This window comes from Myotis myotis, unplaced genomic scaffold (assembly GCF_014108235.1).
Source record: "Myotis myotis isolate mMyoMyo1 unplaced genomic scaffold, mMyoMyo1.p scaffold_m19_p_12, whole genome shotgun sequence".
NCBI classification, from domain to species: Eukaryota; Metazoa; Chordata; class Mammalia; order Chiroptera; family Vespertilionidae; genus Myotis; species Myotis myotis.
Genome location: NW_023416316.1, coordinates 65,809,003 through 65,830,523, shown reverse-complemented (window position 1 = coordinate 65,830,523; position 21,521 = coordinate 65,809,003). Strand labels below are relative to the sequence as shown.

At 46.0% G+C, this 21,521-nt stretch overlaps 1 protein-coding gene across 11 annotated transcripts in view; it reads left to right on the top strand.

The window, feature by feature from the left end:
* The window catches only part of MOB3B (MOB kinase activator 3B), a 186,444-nt gene that overhangs the window by 69,097 nt on the left and 95,826 nt on the right, over positions 1-21,521 (top strand). For 6 of the 11 annotated variants that reach the window (XM_036331307.1, XM_036331304.1, XM_036331305.1 and 3 more), the window contains one exon: positions 14,023-15,794. The exons of the other annotated variants lie outside the window; for them this stretch is intronic. In XM_036331307.1, the coding sequence (XP_036187200.1) occupies positions 14,023-14,447 (425 nt within the window). In that variant the 3' untranslated portion in view covers positions 14,448-15,794. Of the gene's footprint in view, positions 1-14,022; positions 15,795-21,521 lie in introns of those variants that run through there. 11 annotated transcript variants of the gene reach the window in all.

Sequence of the window (21,521 nt, the reverse complement as noted above, 5' to 3'; positions counted from 1 at the left end):
CCACCTTGTTAACCCAATGCCTCAGTGACTTGGTGGCTGAGTTCATCAGAACAGTGTTAAATAACCACCCCCACTCAACAGATCCCAAGAGATACCTCTGAGACATGGTGAGGGCATCCATGTGCTAAGAAGCAGAGAGGAAGGGGAGTGGAGACAGGGAGCCCAGATGAGGCTGCCCTGCAGGTTAAGGCTGATTACCTGCTGTCCGGACCTGCACTGAGGTCTCCATTACCTATGCAATGTAACTTTAATGGGCCACATCTCAGGTGACAGGTTGTTACATCTCAGCATCAGCTGGGCAGGGACGTGGGATATGTGATATCCCGTGGAAAGCAGAGATAAAAACAAAGGCTGTGATGGGTGGGGGAAGGGCACCTGCTGCTCTTACTCAGTTGGTGGCTGTAGACGTGGGGCCCATCCTCAGCCCAGGGAGGCTGCATTGTGGGCGTCAGTGCTTCGTGGAGAGGCATCGCCAAATGTGAGGGATGTGGAAATGTATCCAGAGGCCTGGAAGTGCAACGGGATGAAGAAAGAGGACTAAACCAGAACTCTTGCCCAGACCAGAATATGGAGTTGGACAGACCATTGTATAGGGTGTCCCAAAATTCATGCCAGATTTGAATTTTGCGTGAGCATTAACAACAACAATAACAAAAAAAATAAAAGCCAAATTTAATTGGTTTATTGAATCAGATTCTAATATCTGTTGCCCTTTGATTTCAATCCCTTCAATTTGATAAGCATTACCAAGTACCAATTATGGCCCAGGAGCAGGGACAATGAAGACCAATGAAGACCACGGCTTTGTGTATGTGCCAGAAAAGCTGTGGAGGCCATTTACCCGATGTGCTATTCCATACATAACCCTATACTGTATACTTTATGAATCAATAAAAAATTTACAGTTTTTAATTATAAACCTGTGTTTTCTATCAAAATTACTTCTTGTGTGACTTTTGGGACACCCTATATAAGCCACTTGAAGTAGGGGTGATGTCCCCAAGAGCACACGGGAGTTGTCACTGATGTCCCAACCAAGTTCTAACGAGAGCACAGGTTTTTGTTTTCTGAGCAGAGCGTATCAGCAGGGCCCTGATACCATAGCCTTTTCACTCTGCTTCCCTGCTAGCTAGAGCGTCTAGATACTGAAATAACCTCATTTTGAAAAGAGGCCATATGGTTCAACTGCCCTAGACTTCCATATGTAGAAAGTGGTTCACAAGCTTTTCCTTTAAAACACCTGCAAGGCCTCTGAAGATGCTTTCCTGGTGCTTTATCTTGAAAACTCATGTTAAATTCATATTCTAAATGATAATTCTATCCATGTGTTCTGTCACATAATTATTCCTTCCCTTAAGTCTTTATCTAGTAAAGTGGGTGCTCTGGGAAGATAAGCCAGTTTGGGAAGGAGGGGTGGTAGCAAGAAACAGAAGTTTAGTCTAAGACCTGAGTTTGATTCCCAGTTACCAACTTCTACTAGCAAGTTTTCAGACTCTCTAACCCGGTTGCTTGTCTATAAAATGCATGTCAAAGTATTTATTTCACAGGATTGTCACTAATCCTACATAATAAAGAGCTAATATGCTAATTAAACCAAACAGCACAATGATTGTCTGGATGACGACCTTCCGCACAAAGCCAGGGCTGCGAGGGCAGAGCCCCTTGCACAAATTTTGTGCACTGGGCCTCTAATCTATAATAATAAAAGTGTAATATGCTAATTAGACAGGACGTCCTTCTGGACAACCTTCCAGATGAAGCTGGGGCTTCGAGGGAAGTCAGGGACCCAGTTGCCTGCTCGGGTGCCTGCTGGTGGCCAGAGGGAAGCCGGTGCCTGCAGCCGGGAGAAGGAAGGCCTACTCTTGCACGAATTTTGTGCATTGGGCCTCTAGTATAAAATAACATGCTACATTTAAACACTTAGCACAAGTTGGGTATGCGTCCAATGTTAGCTCTCTCAATATCACACAGTACCATGAAGAAATAGACTGGTCAGAAGAGAAAGGAAAGAACCTGGGATGAAAATCCATCATTACATGAAACATTTGGCTATGGAGTTGATAATGCATATTCCTTCATCTTTGCTACATTTTACGGAAACAGCAGAGGAAAAGGTAAACGTTCATGGGATGAGATTAACTGTGTGGCCTTGACCGCCAGAACCAGGAACGGGTCCACAACAGACCTGCAGGTGTTTCACAGGGAAAGCCCAAGGCCCGCACACAGCCTGCACGAAGCCAGTTCCACCTTCTCGTTTCTGCCACGGGACGTAGCACCCAGCCTAATGCTGCGCTGAGAGGACACATGGCGAGTGAATCACCACTGTGCACGTGTGAATTGATCCACCGGTTCCATAGGTCATATGCAGAACAGGTGTGCTCCTGGAAATTGGAGGCCGTTCAATTTTTTGTCATTTGGCTACGATTTTCATTTCTCAGAGAGAGTTCAATAAAGAAAGATGGGCAAAGGATCCCTTCATATGTGAATACCTCTTTAATGAAATGATGTGGAGTACAAACTGAAATTGTTAGCTGTGACTCAGGAAAAGGAAAAATCTTTCTTCAAAGGAAGCAATAGGTTTTCAGTGTTTTGGCATCATCCAGCCCAGGATCCCAGGGCTAGAGAGCAGGGATGATGCCGGGAGGAAACTCCAGCCGGTAATCAGGTGTTTATTTTGTTGCCCACCACCGTGTCATACTCTCCGGAATCTGCCAGCAGGGAAAGGCTCCTTGGCTTCTGGTGCGGCTGCAGTGAGGGAGCCTCTCCTCCCCCCCTCCCCCCCCCTCCCCCCCCCCCCCCCCCCCCCGCCTGTGGGCAGCACCATGGAGTGTCAGCATCTGAGGACCACCAGCAATTATTTGTGGATGACTACCTTTAGCATCACCTGATTGCCTGACGCAGCCAGGGCCTCCTCCCATGGCCAGCAGGGGCAGAATGAAGAAAACTGTTGGAGATTGAGGACTTCCCTGCTATGGCCCTCAGCTAAATCGTTTCTATTTGGCCATCCCACGTGGGAAAGAAGAAGCCTGCGGCTGAGAGTGTCTGTCTTTCTGTGCCATGGAAGAGAAACATGAGCAAGCATGTTAATTACAGGCACCAAGTCCCGTGGGAAACCATCTGTAGGCATTAACTATTGGATGGCTTTATTTTTGTTTTCCAAAAATAGGTTTCAGGTAAGGGCTCGTCTTCAGTGCAGGTTCAAAGCTGTTCCTCTCCTGCGGGCTGTGTGATCTCGGCCACCCCAGAACCTCTCTGAGCCCATCTCCTGCCCTGGAAAGTGGGGGTAATAATGATAATGGCCACTTTGAGAGGCTGTGAGAATTAAGTGTCATGATGCATAGAAAACTCTTAGTGAGTTCCCGGCAGCGGATTAAGTGCTGAATATATTTGAGCTTTATTTCCTTTCCACAGGGATGAGGAAGGGAAGACCTCTGATTTATTGCAGCTTGTAGTGCTCGATTACATAGAATTTCTCCGGCAGTATTCTCTGCACATTTTTTCCCCCAATTGAAGTAAAAATTGAGGAAAGCAACTGATCGTGTCATAATTACAGTAGCTATCTTGGAAAAATAAGTTCCATGTCCATTAGAATCTCAGCTAATAATCAAAACTTTAACACCAGCTGAAAGCAACAGGTTTACTTTTTCTGTAAGGAAGGCAGCAGTTGCAAAGTTTAAAATACACAAATAATAATGTTCACTACCGTGTTTTCCTATTCTGGGCTGAGCAGTGTGCCAAGTTCTTTATGTGTGTGTTTGCTAATCCTCACAGCAGCGCCGGTTGGCCATTCTTATCCCTGTTTTCACAGGAGGAAGCTGAGACACGTTTCTCCCTGCAAAAGGTGGGGAGAACCGAAAGGGACACTGGGATGGTGAAGCAATCTGGTGGAACCCAGAGCACAAACCACTACACCCAGGACTAGACACAAAAAGGAGGAGCAGGCTCCCTGAGCCTGGGAGCCAGGGCTGCTCAGCAGCTGGGAGCACAGAGGAGAGGCTGAGTCTGAAGGAGAGAGAGGCGAAGAAACTGGGCTCTGCTCTCCCCTAAGCTCCTGCCAGTGCTTCCCATTGCCTTGGGCAAAGGATCCTGGGAAATGTATGTTGCAGAGGAAGGGTAGGGAATGGACCTGAGAGCTGGTAGACAAACGACTGGCATATGAAGAACACAGATCAATAAAAATGTATAATTTTTGGTAGTGATGAGCTCTAAGAAGACAATTAAAATTGGGAAAGGGAATCAGGATGCTGTAAGATTTTTTTTTTAATCCTCACCTGAGGATATGTTCATTGATTTGAGAGAGAAAAACATTGATGTGAGAAACATCAGTTGGCCGCTTCCCATACCTGCCCTGACCTGGGATGGAACCTGAAACCCAGGGAATAGAATGGGAGGATGCTCCAGCCAACTGAGCCACCCAGCCAGGTGGGATGCTATAAAATTTAAATGAGATAGATGTAGAACAGAGGTTCTCATTTTATTTTTGCTCCTCAAACTCCTTCATACTAACAAAATATTGAAAATCTCATAGCTCTTTTTTTTTTTTTAACATGGGTTATATCTATCAACAGTTACCATATTAGAAATTAAAACTATAAATATTTTAAGTATTACTAATTAATTCATTGAAAAGATATTAATAAACCCATCACAAAGTAACATAAACATAATTTTTAATAAAAAAACCCCTATATTTCCCAAAGCAAACAAAAAACTGAGGACAAGAGTGGCATTGTTTTGGTTTCTGAAAATCTTTTTAATGTCTGGTTTAATAGAAAACACCTGGATTCTCTTATTTGCTTCTGAATTTCAATCTATTGTGATATGTGTTTTAAGTTTGAGTCTGGGTTTATTTAGACATGTAGTTGGAAAGGGGAGGACTTTGTGCACCCCTGAAAGGACTCCCAAGGCTCCCTAAAGTACTTTGGAGACCTACTGCTGTAGATACAGCAATGGGGAGGCCAGTCCTAGGCACCTAGTAGTCACTTGGCATTTTTGGTTGAATAAACACAAATTAAGATCCCATTGAGGATTTCACAGTGTCCAAGTGATAAATGGTGACATTGGTGAGACCGTGGCAGTAGAAACCAGTTAGACGACACTGTTGTTAGGGCCCCATTGATCAGATGGACACATGCTTTGTGGTGTTTACCCAGCGGTACTGATGGCTTTTAACCTCAGTGTTCATGTCACACAGTTTCCTTCGCACAGACTTTTGTAGGACCACCAAAAGATGCTAATTAGTGTTTGAAAAAATGCACCCTCTGATTTCCTTAGCACTATGTTCACACTAACCCCATGAGTTCATTCAGACTACAGGCTTAACTGAGAGTCCTTGATGTGCACATAGGAAGTATTTTAAAATTTGGATGGGATTGCTGTAATATAGTTGTTATGCCATACAATAGAGTGTGGTAGACCACCACCAGTTATTTAACTTGCAAATGATATGCAACAGTATTCAAGTTCAGGACAGCTTCCTATCTTGGTCAGAAAGGTTATGTGTTTCTTTTCACCATCAATTGATACATATTCCTATAGGCTATCATAGCCAAGACCTAAGTCATGTTGTAAGGTAGCTATTATTAGAAATAAATTGAATGAATAATTTAGAAAGTATCGGTCCATTTGGATTATCTGTGTCCTTGCTCTTTATATCAGCAGAGGTAGTTTAATTCAGCGTTTACCGAGTCTCACGACAAGGCCACTGTGATGGAGACAACCACCAGGCAGCTTTAGATGGGCTTGTCCACATTCCTGCAACCTGCAAATGGCCAGATAGGAGCTACTGTCTGTGGACAGACTAGTTTTTGAATGGGGTTTATAAAACATCTCTGCTAAATGACACATGTCTTTACTATGGGTGTTGGGGGCAAACTTCACACCTACTTTTTGTCATATCTAGCTTTGCCTTTATGCAATTATTGTAAAAACATTGTCTATTGTTCATTGTCTACATTAGCTGAGGTGCTTTACAGAGCTCAGTTACTTTTCACAACCTTTTTAGAATGGGTTTTTGTTTTGACCCCTTTTCCAAATGAGGAAACGGCATCTCAGAAAGGCATAGGTCACTCGGCTTCTGAAGGCCTAGCTCTTTCCGACATCCTTGTGTTTTTCACTACGGCTGCAAACCCCTGTGACTCTAGGCACGTGCACGCATACCTTCTCATAAACTCATAGACAAACAGGTTCAAAGACTGAGAGAGGCAAAATCAAAAGGATAATTTGAAGAAGCAGGAAGGCTGTCTGAGGCCTTTGCAGAAGAAATCCTGCCTGGATGAAATAAGATATTTCAAGTCATGCCGTGTTCCTTTCTCATTGTGCCTTCAATACTGTACGTTGATTTTGACTCGTGGTCTGTGGAAACTGGGAAGACTGGTACCAGTGGGACAAACTCCCTTAATAAGATGGGACAGATGGCTCACTGGCATTTTCATGTGTGGTGAGGGCTGATGGCGTGTGTGTGTGTGTGTGTGTGTGTGTGTGTGTGTGTGTGTCTTTTAAAGATAAAAATCTCACTGGTGAGGAAGAAAAGGAGGGAAAAAATGAACAAGTGTATGAGAGGATGCCAACTAGCCTCGTCTAGCACCCCGTAGATTCGCATTGAACAGATGAGCAGACCCATATTACTCAGCGCCTTCCCTGTAACCCTCAGACCCTGTGACCCTGTCGCCTTCCCTTCTCACTCTCTGGTCTCTTAACCCTTTTTCTCCTGGGTTATTTTCTTCCCAGGAGACATGGGTCAGAAGGTTGCTGTGAGCTCTTAATAAGATAATACAGAGAGCGTGATATGTATAAAGTGTCTGGTAAATATCAGCTACCATGATCACTAACAACATCTTCAATACTGTGTTATTTCTGCAAAGTAGTTGCTATGTTGTCTCCCATATGGGAAGCTGCACCAATAAGTTATTGGTAATAAACGTACCAATAAGTTATTGAGGTCCCCAAACAAAGACCTTGGAGGCCCCAAGCCCCTCGACAGACAGGGGCAGAGGCAGCTTTCTGGGCTTGAGCCGTGGTTTCTCAGTCACCCCTCAGAAAATTGACACTTTGGGGCCCATGAAATATTTGTAGTCTTAAACATGTTGACTCTTATAATAGCCATGAACCGTGGCGGCCCTTATCAGTCTGTGGTGACTCACCAGGGGGCTGATTGGACTCTGTTGTTTCAGGTGCCACAGGTGTACATTTCACCGCCTGCGGCCCCTGGCCCCCGGCCGGGCTAACCAGCAGCTGCCCGTTGAGGGGGTCCATGGGGCACTCCGTCAGCTCAGGAAAAAAACAAGCCAAAGTGGCACTCAAGGTTTTCAAATAAAATAGTGGAGCCTTTTCCAAAACAATTTGAAAAGGGGATGTTAGCAAAATGAACCTTTTATTCATTATTTATGCGTATATTTCAGAGAGGAAGGGAGAGAGATAGAGATAGAAACATCAATGATGAGAGAGAATTATTAATTGGCTGCCTCCTGCAGGCCCCTACTGAGGATCGAGCCTGCAACCCAGGTATGTGCCCTGACTGGGAATTGAACCATGACCTCCTGGTGATGCTCAACCACTGAGCATGCTGGCCGAGCAAAGTGAACCTTTTAAATTACCCAATAAATAGGTCCATAAGGATAGATTTCTTTAAAAAGCTAGATTTCACCAATCCAGCAGTAGAAGTTCTGAAGCCAGACTCAACCTCAGGCGGGCGCAATGCTTTCAGCAGGGAGCAAGTGAGGCTCCTAGACTCGGGCAGGAATGGGCTCCAACTCCAGTTCTCTTCCAGCTACTAGTGCCCTAATTTACTGATCAGGTTTTTTTCTAAGGTTGATGCTTGGCTCCTTTGCCCAAGCTGAAGCGGTGGTGAAAGGCTGAGTGAGTGTGGTGCAGCCCCTTCCTTAAAAGAATTTTTACCCTGGCCCATAGCTCAGCTGGTTAGAGTGTCATCCTAATACACCAAGGTTGGGGGTTTGATCCCTGGTCAGGATACGTACAAGAATCGACCAATGAATGCATAGATGGGTAGAACAACAAACCAATGTTTCTCTCTCTCTCTCCCCCTCACTCTCTTTCTCTAATATATGTACATAAGAATTCTCAGTGCTCTTGACTGTACACTCACTGTTACTGTGTCTGTGAATGTGACTTCTAAAAGGTAAACGGTGACTGGCTTGCATCACAATGTCTTAATGCTACAGCAACTAAATAAGAAAAGAAAAAATGCACCTGGCATATTCTAGGAGGGCCCATGGAGAGGCCTCTGACCATCTCACCCAGCAGGCCTTCACTTAAGAAATAGCAGAAAGAAAGAAAAGAAAGAGCAACATAGCTTCTAGACGTCTTTTTGTTTTCAGTAGGATTTAGCGAAGTTGTTATCCCATGCTTTCTGAAGAAGGCTCCAGACTAAAAATACAGCAATACACTTTTTAAAATGACACAATAAAAAACTGAAAGTCTCCTTTTTTCTTTGGAGATAAGCAGTTTCAGATACCAGACAGGCAGCTGTGTCCATAAGGATGGCTCTTGCTTCTATAGCACAGCTCACTGCTCATAAATAATGCTTTTGACACGCGTAAGATGCTTCAGTGAATCTCGAATGCAAGAGCTCTACTGACAGTGTCAAGCGGTTGCAGGAAGATGCTTATCAGAAATGACTGGGTGTTCTTTTTAATGCACAGCAAGTGGATCATACTCATCGATGATCAGTAAATAAATAGATCTCATATGAGTAAACACATTTGGTAACAGAGCCATGGCCCCTTCACTGACTGTGTCCAGTGAGGTGGGGTCTGTGTCTCCCTGCTGTCAGTGAGGACCAGAACTCATCAAAAAGGACTAAAGCCATCAAATACCTTTACAATTATATGGTAGCCCCAAATGAAGTCAGACTTTTGATCTCAAAACAATCTGATCTTTTTGTAGTGTAGTCTTTGATATTCTAAGAGGTTCTTAATGCCAGGAGGGGCACAAACCTTTCGCTCATTCTTCACCGAGCAGAGAGTCATTTCCTTAAAAAGTATAAATCAGATCTGTTCATTCTCTGCTTAAAAAACCCAAGATCTTCTCTCTACGGAAAAATGTCCTAAACTCTTCCCTTGGCCGGCTGCCCCCTTTGTGAGCAGGCCCCTGGCTACTTCTCTGACCTCTGAGGGCACCATTGCCCCGGCCCTAGACTCCAGCCATCCTAAGCTTTCTTGATGCTTCTCAAACAACCCTCCCCATACACATCCCAGCTAGTCTTTCCTCTGCTTCCCACCTCTAGGCCTTTGCCCTGCTGTTCCTTATGTTGGTAGCCCTCCCTCTGGGTTTTTACGTATCTGGCTCCTTCTTGTTATCCAGGTCTCAGCTCACAGTTGCCCTCCTTGGAGGGGACTTTTCTATCCATTTGCTATAATGTGACATAGATCCCTTTGGTTTATCTCAGGTCATCCTGTTCTATTTCCTTAATATTATCTCCATTCAGAAATTGTGGTCTTGTTCCTTTATTCATTTATGTTAGTTGATAGGGTTAAGAGAACCGGTAAATCCTAATAAAAATTTTTAAAACTGAAAATTATCATCATAAATCTGAGAGAATACCTTTTGCTATGTGCATGATTGCCTGAAAGAAGTTGCCTAATTCAATGCACATTTACTTACCATGTGGCCAGTATGGGAGGAACTTTGGGAGGCCAACCAGACAGTTGGCAAATATTTACTGAATGTTTTACGTGCTAGACAGTGTGCCAGCTTGCAGTGGGATACAGTGCTAAACAAAACAAGCATGACTTCTGCTCACAAACTTACAATCAAATACAAAGAATGGGAGCCCCCTGAGTGCAGGAACCGCTCCAAATCTGTGCTGCAGCCCGTGCCTAGAGCAGTGCCTGGCACAGTACCTGTGCAAGCTGGTGAGTGAACAAGTGGAATAAATCATTACAGGTATGTTTGGCAGAGGAAAATGCAGTGCACCAAATATACAAAATACAAACAAACACACACACAAATACTCCCAAACGCTCTTTCTCTCTCCCTCCCCCCTGCCTCTCTCTCTCTCTCTCTCTCTCTCTCTATCTCTATCTCTATCTCTATCTCTATCTCTATCTCTATCTCTATCTCTATCTCTATCTCTATCTCTATCTCTATCTCTATCTCTATCTCTATAACCGAGGGCGCTCAGAAGTGATCTTTCAGCTGAGACCAGAGCGTGAGTGAGATTCAGCAAGGAGGAAAGGGTAGGGTAGGGAGGCGGTCTGTGCAGAAGACAGAGCAACCTGTGCAAAGGCTCCGAGGTGAGAGAATTGGGCCTGTCTGAAGGATTGAAGGCCAATGTGAGTGCTGCGCAGTGAGTGAGGCAGGAGGGACACAGGGGTTCGCAGGCCTGGGAGACCAGGCCATGGGTGTCCGTAGAAGAACTCTGGACCTTATTCTATGGCCATAAGGAGACTCTGAAAGCAGCTGAGTGGCATGGCAAGACTTGCATGTGTAAAGGATTCCTCTGGCTATAGATTGGGGAGGGGCAAGGATAGATGCATGGAGACCATTGCTGTGGCCCAGGGAAGGGGTGGGGAGAGCTTAAATCAAGTGTGGAGAGAATTAGACGGATGAGAGAGGGCCAATCAGTGATGGGATATATGGGGGTAGAGCAGGGAACAGAGAATGTAAAGAATAACACCTTGGTTTCCAGTTGGAGTGACTGAGTTAGAGCCCTTTACCAAGGTTGGGGAAGTGGTGGTTTGCATGAACTGATTTTGAGGTGCCTCTGAACCTTCCCAGTAGGATTATGGGTCTGGCAAGTAGATATACAGGTCTGGGACTCAGAAAATAGGTGGGTCACATGAAGGACACTGAAGCCATAGGTGTGGCTGAAATCACTGAAAGAGGGACTTTAAAGTAAAAGAGGAAGGCTAGGACAGAGCCCTGAGGGACACCACATTTACCTGGTAGTAGACAGGCAGAGCAGGGGTCTGTTGGTGAAGGAGTTTGAGAAGTCAGTTTGGAGGAAATCCAGGTGTCCAGGAGCAGAGGGAAGAGAGTGCTACAGAGAGTAGGTGTTCAAAGGTTACGTAAGATGCGCCCAGAAATGACAGGCACATGAGAGGTCAACCTGCCGAGGGGCAGGGAGGAGTCCAGGAGAGGAGAACACAGTTAACGGCAGCACGTCCTCCCAGAGTTCCTATTCCATCTACATCAGTGCCTATCAGAGCCCACCCAGCTCCCGGGTCCTCGTTCCAAAGCAGAGCGCGTCTGTCTGTGGCTGGAGGAGCAGCTGGAAGCTGCCCTGCATCTTCAGAGCGGGTGAGTGAGGGCTGCTGACCTGGACCTCTCAGCTCCATTTCCATCCCCTCAGGTTGCTGGGTCACATTTCCTGCTTTTGTTTTCTTCCACCAAATTGCCCGTGTTGGCTTATGCTCACTCAAGTAGTTCTCTCTTTGTTCAACCAAAATGCCTTGGGTAAGCCAAGAGCCCTTTGACTGGCAGGTGAGAAGTTGCTTGACCTCTGCAGGCTCTGTTAGAGGTTGCCCTTGGCAGTGATTCAGTAGCTTAGCAGGTTTACTGCTATCGTCTGCAACTCCTAAACCATAAATTAAGAATCCCATGTGCCTTCCACAGGCACTGAAAGGCTTCTTTCTGCCCTATAAATCACGGGGATTCTAAAGGCCCTGACAATGCACAGGGCACCCTCCCGCAGTTGTTCCGCTTCCAGGAATTCATTCAGACTTGATGAACTGGAAGGGTGGAGATGGGCTCTGCAGCCTCATTTTGGAGGTCCTTGGCAAGAAGTGAGAGACATACTTCTCTCTTTTTTAAAATTTGTTTTTAAAATACATTTTTATTGCTTTCAGAGAGGAAGGGAGAGAGAGATAGAAACATCAATGATGAGAATCATTAATGGGATGCCTCCTACATGCCCCACACTGGGGATCAAGCCCACAACTTATCCCCTGACCAGGAATCGAACTCTGACCTCCTGGTTCATAGGTTGATGCTCAACCACTGAGCCACTCCCAGCCTAGTGGCATACTTCTTTTTTTAAGGCAGAAGTCATGAGGTTGGTTTATCCCAGAGATATTTTGCATCTCTGATTTTTGTGACAATAAATGAGGTTTGTACTCCCATTTTCACTGAACATCTGACACCGATTTCACCTCTGAGTGGCTTATGTCATGGCTGCCTCTCAGGTTAGAATCATCTTGCTGCCCAACGTGGGTGAAGGTAACAGCTATAGCAAGAGACAGACATGGTGGAGAATGTGTGTGGAGCCAGAAAAGAGGGCACATGGGGACTGGAGCAATTTCTGATTTAAAATTTGGGAAAAGTCTGGTTGAAAATCAGCAAGTCTGCTTTTGAAAACAATTTCCTGAAAGGGAAATGTTGATCTTTATTAAGGTCTGAGAGAAGAAAAAAGGGTGTTTCTGAATCCATTCCCTGGCGTCACTCTCCATCTTCCAGGTGGACCGTGAGTCCAGTGTCATTGGGAAATGTTCTGTGTTTTTAGCAAAGGTTGGGAACAGCTTTCTCTCTCCTCTTCCTACTTCCCCCGATCCGGATGCCTTCCTTTGACCTCCCTTTTCCTGCACTAGAGGGCATGGAATTGAGAGGGCAGAAGAAGATCCTCCAGGGACACTGGGTAATGCACAGTTTGGAATCAAACCCCACCCTCATTTAAAAGTTGGAAACTCTGCCCTGGTGGGAGTTGCTCAGTGGTTAGATCATTGGCCCATGCACCTAAGCGTCACGGGTTCAATTCCTGGTCAAGAGCACATACCTGGGTTGCAGGTTCGATCGCTGTCCCTGCTTGGGGCATGTGCGGGAGGCAGCCAATCAATGTGTCTCTCTCTCATCGATGTCTCTCTGTCTCACCTCTCTTCCCCTCCCCCGTCCCTCCCTTCTACTTTCTCTTGAAAAAATCAATGGAAAATATACCCTCCAGTGAGTATTAACAAAACAAACAGGAAGGTTGGGAACGCTGCATTTCCAATACTGTTTTTGGGTAGGAGGAGATGAAATTAGAAGACTTCGGGGTCTTCTCAATTGCTAATACTCTATTAATGAAAGGATTGTCAATGGCACTACAGTTGGCCCTCTGTATCTATGTTCCAATTCAACCAACCACGACTGGAAAAGATTCAGGAAATTGTGTAGTTAGGCCTATGACGGTAGTGTCTGTACTGAACACACATACAAGCTTTTTTTCCTTGTCATTATTTCCTAAACAACACAGTACGACAACTACTTACATAGCATTTACATTGAATTGGGTATTATAAGTAATCTAGAGGTTAAAGTTTACAGTGCGACGTGCATAGGCTACATGCAGATACAGTGCCACTTTACATAAAGGATTCGAGCATCCTTATATTTTAGTATCCGCATGGGGACCTGGAACCAATGCTCTGTGGATACTGAGGGACGACGGTGCCTGCTCTGAGGGTGTGCCAGGTAAGGGTATGCGACCCTGGCTGGGGTTCAGTGCAGTTCAAACGAGACCTACTGCTGACTGCCATGTGCTGGGCCTGGGGGGAGTCACTGCCGGGCACAGGAGGAGCAGCCCACAGAGCTCCCTGCCCTTGGCTTGCCATCTCACAGTGAAGATACAAGCTTTACCCAGATAACCAAAGTAAATGAGCTTTTTCAGTATACAGACTATTCTAATATAGCATGTCGGAGGGCAATAATTGTGTGATGGAGTTACTATGCAGGAGAGAAAATTTAGTTCGCAGAAAGAAATCTTACAGAATTGCAGGAGGAGGAGAGTCCTATCGGGCTGGGTGATCAAAATGAGCCTCATAGAGATGACTAGAAGTAAAACCTCAGATCCCCTGCTCTTTCCTGTGGCCACCGTACTAACAGGCTGCCTCCCTCTAATTCCTCGGTCGCCAACCGGTGGCCCGTGACCACTGGTGGTCCGTGAGTCCGAAAGGTTGGCGACCGCTGCTTCTAACTCTCTCTCTCAGTTGTGCAAGGCGGTTCTTTCCTGAAAGTGACAGCTGACTGCCTGATGTGTTTTGCTCTTGTGTTGGATGCTGGACTGTTTCTAACGTTACCTTTTTTTTCCAGGCTGGTGCTCGTCTCTTCCAGCCCTGAAAGGTTTATTTGGCTCAGCTCTAAGCTGCCTGGCGCTGAGATGCCCGAAAACTCAGCTCATCAATTCTGTGTGTGACACCTCAGCCCTGTACCCAAGGGAGTTTGGGGCAAGTTTGGGGGAATTTGGGCGTGTTTCAGGTCTCTTGGTGCATGGAGCTGTGTTGATCCCTCATGCTGGTCTGTTGTGTACAGTTTTAAATGGGAAAAGCATGGCTTTACTGACCTTTTCCGAACAAATAGTTTTATTTAAGGCTGCTTGGTGTCCTTTGGAAAAGAATGTTCTTTTTCTTCTTCCTCTGGGGCTGCCTCAAGAGTTTTCCATTTCAAAATCACACCTCCCCAGTCACGGGACTCCACCACTCAAAACACAGACGAGAAGAGGAGGGGGCAGCCAATGAGGGTGGGGAGGGGACAGTTATCTGGGTTTCACTGGTTTGTAAGAAAGATTGACATCAGAAGTCCTCCTGCTCCTTCCAGGGTAGTCAGCGCCTGTGGCCCCTGGAGGTCCAGCTCTCCTCCCCAAGGGAAAGCTTGTCTTTCCAGAAGTGCGTGAGGCTCTCCTGTCTCTGGGGCTGGGCTCCCTCTGAATCTGTGACGATGGGGGAAGAAACAGCCAAGAAGATGAATCTGTCCCCGTCCCGTCTCCATTTCATCCTTGGATAGCCTCTCACATGTGGTTGTTAAATCATTTAAATCTCAGGGAGCGTGGGGGTTAGATTAACGACTGAAATGAAACCCACACATCTCCAGTCATGTGAGGAAAATGATGTGGTTTGTTTAACTTCTGATTCTTTGGATGTGATTCATGGGATGTGTTTGTTTGTTTTTTAATCGTACGGCAGCCCCACATTTCCTCCTTGGGGAACAGAGAGAATGTCCTTTCCGTGGGGCAAAAAATTATTTTGAAAAAATGAAACTTTTTCTCTTTAAACGGAATGTCGAGTTTCCCACACATCACAGAAATCCGTTTTTCTAGCTATGAACAAAATCCCAGCCCTTCGTAAGTGGAGGAACCTGTTTAAGGAATGGCTAAATTAGCAGGGGCCAAAATTCTTGGAGCTTACGAGTCTGAAATCTGATCCTGGACGGGGAAATGTTTTTCTGGTAAGCAGGATCGCAGCTTAGCAAACGGTGGGACACAATCCCTGTGGTTAATGTTCTGAAGGGGGGGTCAGAAGGTTAACGCTGTGGCAGGAGCCAGGAGCTGTTGTGCCTGCTCTCACAGAAAATACTTCTAAAACGATACCACAGAAACCTTCACTTCGTAGGCACCATCATGGGCCCGATGAGCTTTTTTGTGTTGCGTGATGACCTCTTAGGAATTTTCCATCTCCTTTGAATTCCACCTGGACACACTCTGCTTTTTTTCATCTTGGCTTCAGCCCTTCAGCCCTTCAGTGTTTCCACTACAAGATACCTGCTATGATGCTGTTGACAGAGACACATCATTTGACTGGTCTTAAACCTGTGTATATCTTTCAAGCAAAGACATGGAACCTCAAATAACATAAGGAACATTGCATCTGTGTTGCTGCCGTGGTGGACGAACAGCTCAAGTTCCACCCCCACTCGTAACGTGGACCCCTAAAGCTTCGAGGAGCACAGTTTGCAAACCTTTGCTCCCTAAGCGTTTGTCACTTATAATTTCCCTAGGAGCCTGCTTTCCTTCTTCTTCATCTTCTTTATTTCTATAGAATGTAATTTCTTTCATCTTTATTGTTGAAAGTATTACATATGTCCCCCTTTTCCCCCATTGACCTCCGTCCCCCACCTCCTCCCCAGGCCTTCACCACCTTATTGTCTATGTCTGTGGGTTATGCATAAAAGTTCATTGGTTGATTCCTCTACGCCCCCCCCCCCCTCCCTCTGAGGTTTGACAGTCTGTTTGATGTTTCTATGTCTCTGGGTCTGTTTTCATTCATCACTTTATGTTGTTCATTATAATCCGCATATGACTGAGATCATGTGATACTTATCTTTCTGACTGGCCACAGTTGTGGATGGTGAAAGTAACTGGTGAGGGAGAAGCGATGACTCCTTAAATCCGGAAGGTTCATCAGGCAGGTGGTTTAAAGAGCCACACCGGGAATTTCCTGCAAGGCAATCAACACCCGCAGGCCCATCAGGCAGCTCTGAGCAGAGGGCTCCAGAGACCTGAGCTTCAAGCACTGATCTTGCTGCTCCAGACACGATCTTAGATCTAATCCTCAACATACCCCTCTCCTCCCCGGTACCGGGTTTCACAGTAACTGTGAGAGATGCCATTTGTCTTTTACCTGGCAATGGTCTTATTCCTTGAATGGCAACCTGAAACTCATAGTTATGACACTTCAGCCTCATGACCATGAATGGTAACCTTGAAACTGGGAGCCCTCCTCCACTCGTGGGCTGACTCCAGCTTTCCATCCAGGCATCAGCCGCAGCCTCCATCTGCATACTCCTCTTTCCAGGTCCCTAACTCCCAGTGCTCTGCCCAGCTTCCAGCTCCTGCCACCGCAAATCAGAAAACGAATCACGGTCTAGCTTCCAAGAGTATTTCCCCTGTTTATTTTAACGATTTTCAGATATATTTTTCTCTTAACTCTTTCCGATCTTCTGAAAAATTGCTCTGAGTGGGATGAGAATGTTGTAGGAGCGCTTCCCCCCTGATTCTCTTTTCCAATGACCTCAGCGATCAGGTTTTGGCTGGTGTGTCTACTGTGAGATACTATTGGTCATCCTGCACGTACCATCTCCTCCCAGGAGGCCACTTCCAAACAACACACATCTCACTGTGGGGCTATGCGATTCACTGGTGTGCTGGCTGCTGTAATTAACTGTGCTTTCCAAGAGGTTCATCTTACCACATTATTCTGGAGCCGAAAGCTAACTAAAAACGTATTAGTTGAAGTGAGTGTGACAGAGTACGCCTAGGGCTGGTGAGAACCACTCGACGTGTTACACTTGGCCTCTCCCCTGCGCCCTGGCATCCACAGCGCAGACCCAAGGCCAGAGTGTCCCCTTATGTCATCTGCAGACTAAACCATTTTGAATTCCTTAAGCTTCTGAAGTGTGTGTGGATCAAGAACACAAACCTGAGTGTGAGCAGAATGTCATGTTTATTTTCCTTAATTTTTTAACTGATATCTGAGTACAGTCCCCTTCCCATCAGGTGGTGGGAACGCCCCTCCGACACTGCTGGGGCTCTCTGTCCTTCCTCGGAGTTTGACAGAGCTTCCAGGGCCTGGCTCAGTGCCAGCCAGTCCTTTATCTACACTGGTTACCACTGAGATGCCCGTGGTCCCAGTCCACCCGGTCCTCTTGAGTGTGCTGCTTTTGTGCCAACCTTGGGGCATAGGAATCTTTGGCAGAGCTGGGAGCCCCGGCACTTGCCATTCAGCCATTTTAGATGCACCCTGAAGCCATCACCTTTGATGGGTTGCCATCTCTCCTGGCAATAAGTCATCAATCAATGAAGTACTTCCTTCTGTTCAGGCTTTCTGACTTCAGGGAATAGAAATTCAACATCTGTATTTTACCTTTTGCCTCTGCCACCGCTCATTTCCCCTTACAGACCTACCAAGCTATTTCTGGCCAGCTCTCATGTGGAGAGCAGCTACAGTGTCTGGACAGGTTCAAGACTTGGACTAATGAGAGGGCACAGTCCTCTCATGGCCACGTGCAAGTCCCAGCTTGGAGGGCAAAGCCCTTCCAGCACAATTATAGCCAAAGGCTATAGTTGCAAGCTTGAACCTAGTCCTATGGTCCAAACACGTGGCCCCATGTGCCTGAGTGATGTGGGCTTGATAGAGATCAGGTGCATGTAATTGGGTAGGATTGAAACTCACGAGAATGCTATAAACATCTTGACCATGCCCTTACTTTGCCTTGTGGAATCTGGCTATAAGACATTGGTTCTCAACCTTGACTGCACATTAGAATCACCTGGGAATCTTTTTAAAATCCTGATTTCTGGGCCTCATCCTCCGGAAATTCTGTTTCTTTGTTACTAATGTTGTGGCCCCACCCCATAACCACTGCTATAAAATAAAGACATAGTTTGTAGTCAGTGTCACTGTCACTAGCTCTCCAGAGAGGCTCTCCATCAGAGAGGACAGCGTCCCACCCAGACCCAGCTTTCTTCTCTTCTTTGTCTTTTCTCAATCCTTCACTGCACCCCTCAGGGTCACTGAACCTGGCTGAGCTGCTGGACACATAAGGCACCCTGGGGCTGAGTATGCCATGGCCGTGCTGGCTTGCCATACTCTCAGTCATCCTCTGGGTCTCATCTGCAATATCACTGACCACGTAAGCAGTACCCACGTTGGCACCGTCTCTACCTGCTCATCAACTTCCCCACTACCTTATACTCAAAGTATGATTTGCCCTACAATCACCTGGGAAATTGTTTAAATGCAGAATCTCAGGCCCCAAACCGAGATTCTGGCTGGTGTCTGCTGTGAGATACTATTGGTCATTCTGCATCCATCAGATTCATGGAACAAAATCTTTATTTCACTAATTTTTGCTGGTGGTCCATATACATGTCAAAAGTGTGGGAAGCACAGACCTAGCAGATCAGGAGCTCCTTTATCACAAGGACATTTTCCCTTTCCCAGTGCTTACTCCACAATAAATAAATAGCTGCCAAATGCGTGGATAGCCTATAGAATGATATAGACCAAACATTCAGTGTGCAGTGGCTGTTATTTGAGGAAAGATTATGTCTAATGTGTGACTTTGGAGCTCTTAAGCTAGACCAAACTGGAGACGGAGGTGGGTTGAGACATCACTTGGTGGAGCCGGAATGGTGGACTAGGCTCAGGTTAGGTAGCCAGGCCCACAGGTATAATAACCACTGCAACAGGCATGGTGGGGCCAGGCGGACTTGGTTGGAGAATCTACTGGAGAGCCTGACCCAGGAGAGAGGGGAGCAAAGGCTGAGCCAAAGAAATGGAAGAATGGACAAGGCAAACTCTGTAAGGGTTCCTGAGGGGCATGATGGGAAATAAGTTTGGACAGGTACACTGAAATCCCAATGGCATTCGTTTCCCACCCACTATTTTTTTTGAAATATATTTTATTGATTTTTTACAGAGAGGAAGAGAGAGGGATAGAGAGTTAGAAACATCGATGAGAGAGAGACATCGATCAGCTGCTTCCTGCACACCTCCTACTGGGGATGTGCCCACAACCAAGGTACATGCCCTTGACTGGAATCGAACCTGGGACCTTTCAGTCCACAGGCCGATGCTCTATCCACTGAGCCAAACCAGTTAGGTCTCCCACCCACTATTGAAACTCAAATTCCAACTAGATCAGAGACAAGAGCAAAGATATGAACAGAATCTTTATTGTTCTGTGCATTTTTTTGGGAGAAGAGCCAAAAATTGAATGAAATCTCCTTTCAAATTATCTAGGAAATACAAGATTTTAGTCGTGGCTTTTACACACCTACTTCTCACACAGACATGAACACCTGCACTGACATTAAGGCACCATTTGAGTAACTGGGCAGACGGGCAGCAGGCTATAAAAAGACTGTGCCTGTCTGTGCAGACAGTTCTTTCAGACTGCTTACTCTGAAGGAATGTTTGATGTCGGCCACGCGGGAATTGTCTGGCAGGTGAAGTGGTTTGCTCTTACTGGCACTTCCTTTTCCCTAGGAGGTAACCAGATGCTCTTTTGGGATGCTTGAACATGGGTGCCACCTCAGTCATTGAAATTTCTCCTTTTGCAGAACATAAACTCTGTGGGTTGTACCAAGGAGGCTGAGCACTGGATCCAGGCTGGGGAAATGGAAGCAGCACTGTGTTAGGGCTGCATCAGGGCCCCGAGCTCCACGGCAGATGGGTGTGAAGTCAGGCCTTGGCGGCTTCCTGCACACCCTGCCCAGGAGTGCCAGGATCTGCTTTTAGGGGAGCATGTAGCACCCACTCTGCCTTTGCTTGGGGCCAACTTGGATGCCCTCTGCTGAAGTTGGCACCTAGGATAATCTGTACATGTTTGCAAATTCCATCTTGCCTACACAAGCATGGGGTTCTGCAAGAAAAATCAAGCGTCTTTGCCCATCCCATTCTCTGTGCTTCTAATGAACTCTTGAGTTTTCTTCCAACGCATTCATGGGGAAGGGGAGTCGATTCTGCCTGAAGCCAGGCCTCCCTGTCCAGGCAAAGGAAGTAGAACAAGTCGGGAAGCTGAGTCCTGGGGAACCCGGGGCAGTTCATTTTCCCTTGGACATCTGTGTTGGGAGGGGGACGTGGCATGTCTTATCTTGAGATCAGCATTCGGCTGAGCTGGGACTTCTTTTGAAGAAGCGGCAGCTGCTGCCTAGACATGACCTGGAGCTCCGTGACAGGCATAGCATCGACATTCCCAAGGCAGCTTCACAAGTCCCCGCAGGAATGGAATTATGTGCCCAAATGAGAGATTCGCTTCACAGCAGCCTGGTCACCTGCCTGGTGCACTGAGAAGGGCTTGAAAAACTGCATTTCTCCCCAAGACTCCTCCCACCTCTCAACACACACACCTTCCTGCCCTGTCCCTGACAAACAAAACGAAAATGCCAACAACAACACAACATATGGCCCGTGTTTCCTCCCTGAAGATGCTTGTAATGGAGACTATTGGGTTTGAGTACCACTCAATGTAGATGACTTTACTGACACCAAGTTAAACAGATGAAATGTGGGCTCTGGTATAAACCCAGTCTAGTTAGAATTCCAATCTTGCCAATTAGTGGCAAGTTACTTAATCATATCGAGTCTCAATGTCTTCAGATAAAATGGGGATAATAATAGCACCTACCCCCTAAAATTTACTGAGAGAGGGACATAAGACCTTATATTTAAAGGCTTAACACACAGTCCTTTGAGATGCACTATTTTTTTTCTTTTCTTTTCAGAGAGGAGCAGACCCTCCTTCTGCTCAATGAATCAGCACAGTGGACAGGTCAGCTTGCAGTCAGTCTTCCTTACTTATTCTATGCCTTTTCTGGTCTACATTTCAAGCTCTCTGAGGTTTGATTGATGAGCAGATGGGAAAATGTATGCTTGAAATGCATTAAGTTTGAAAATACCTTGCGGACAGGGTTTCTAGGAAAAGAGAAATGAAGTGAGGAGAGGGCTGGTGAAACGGCTGCAGGCTTTCTGATGGACACACTGAATACTGTCTCCCACCCCATGCTGACCATGTCCAGGTTGGTAAAGCCCACTGTATTGGGCTTCGGGTTATAAATATGGTTCTCAATCTATCACCAGCCATTCTGGAGTCCAGGAACGGTCTGAAAACCATACATGTTTTCTTCTGACGTGATTTAACTTGGTATGACCATTTTTATGTTTCGCTACAAAGATATTAATCTATTCATTTCGAAGATACTGTCACTGTGCTGCTGGGGGTATTATGTAATAGGCAGTATATGTTCCATATTACCATTCTTATTTCTGAAAAATTCCAAATTCTAGAACTAAATCTGCCCCCAATGACTTTAA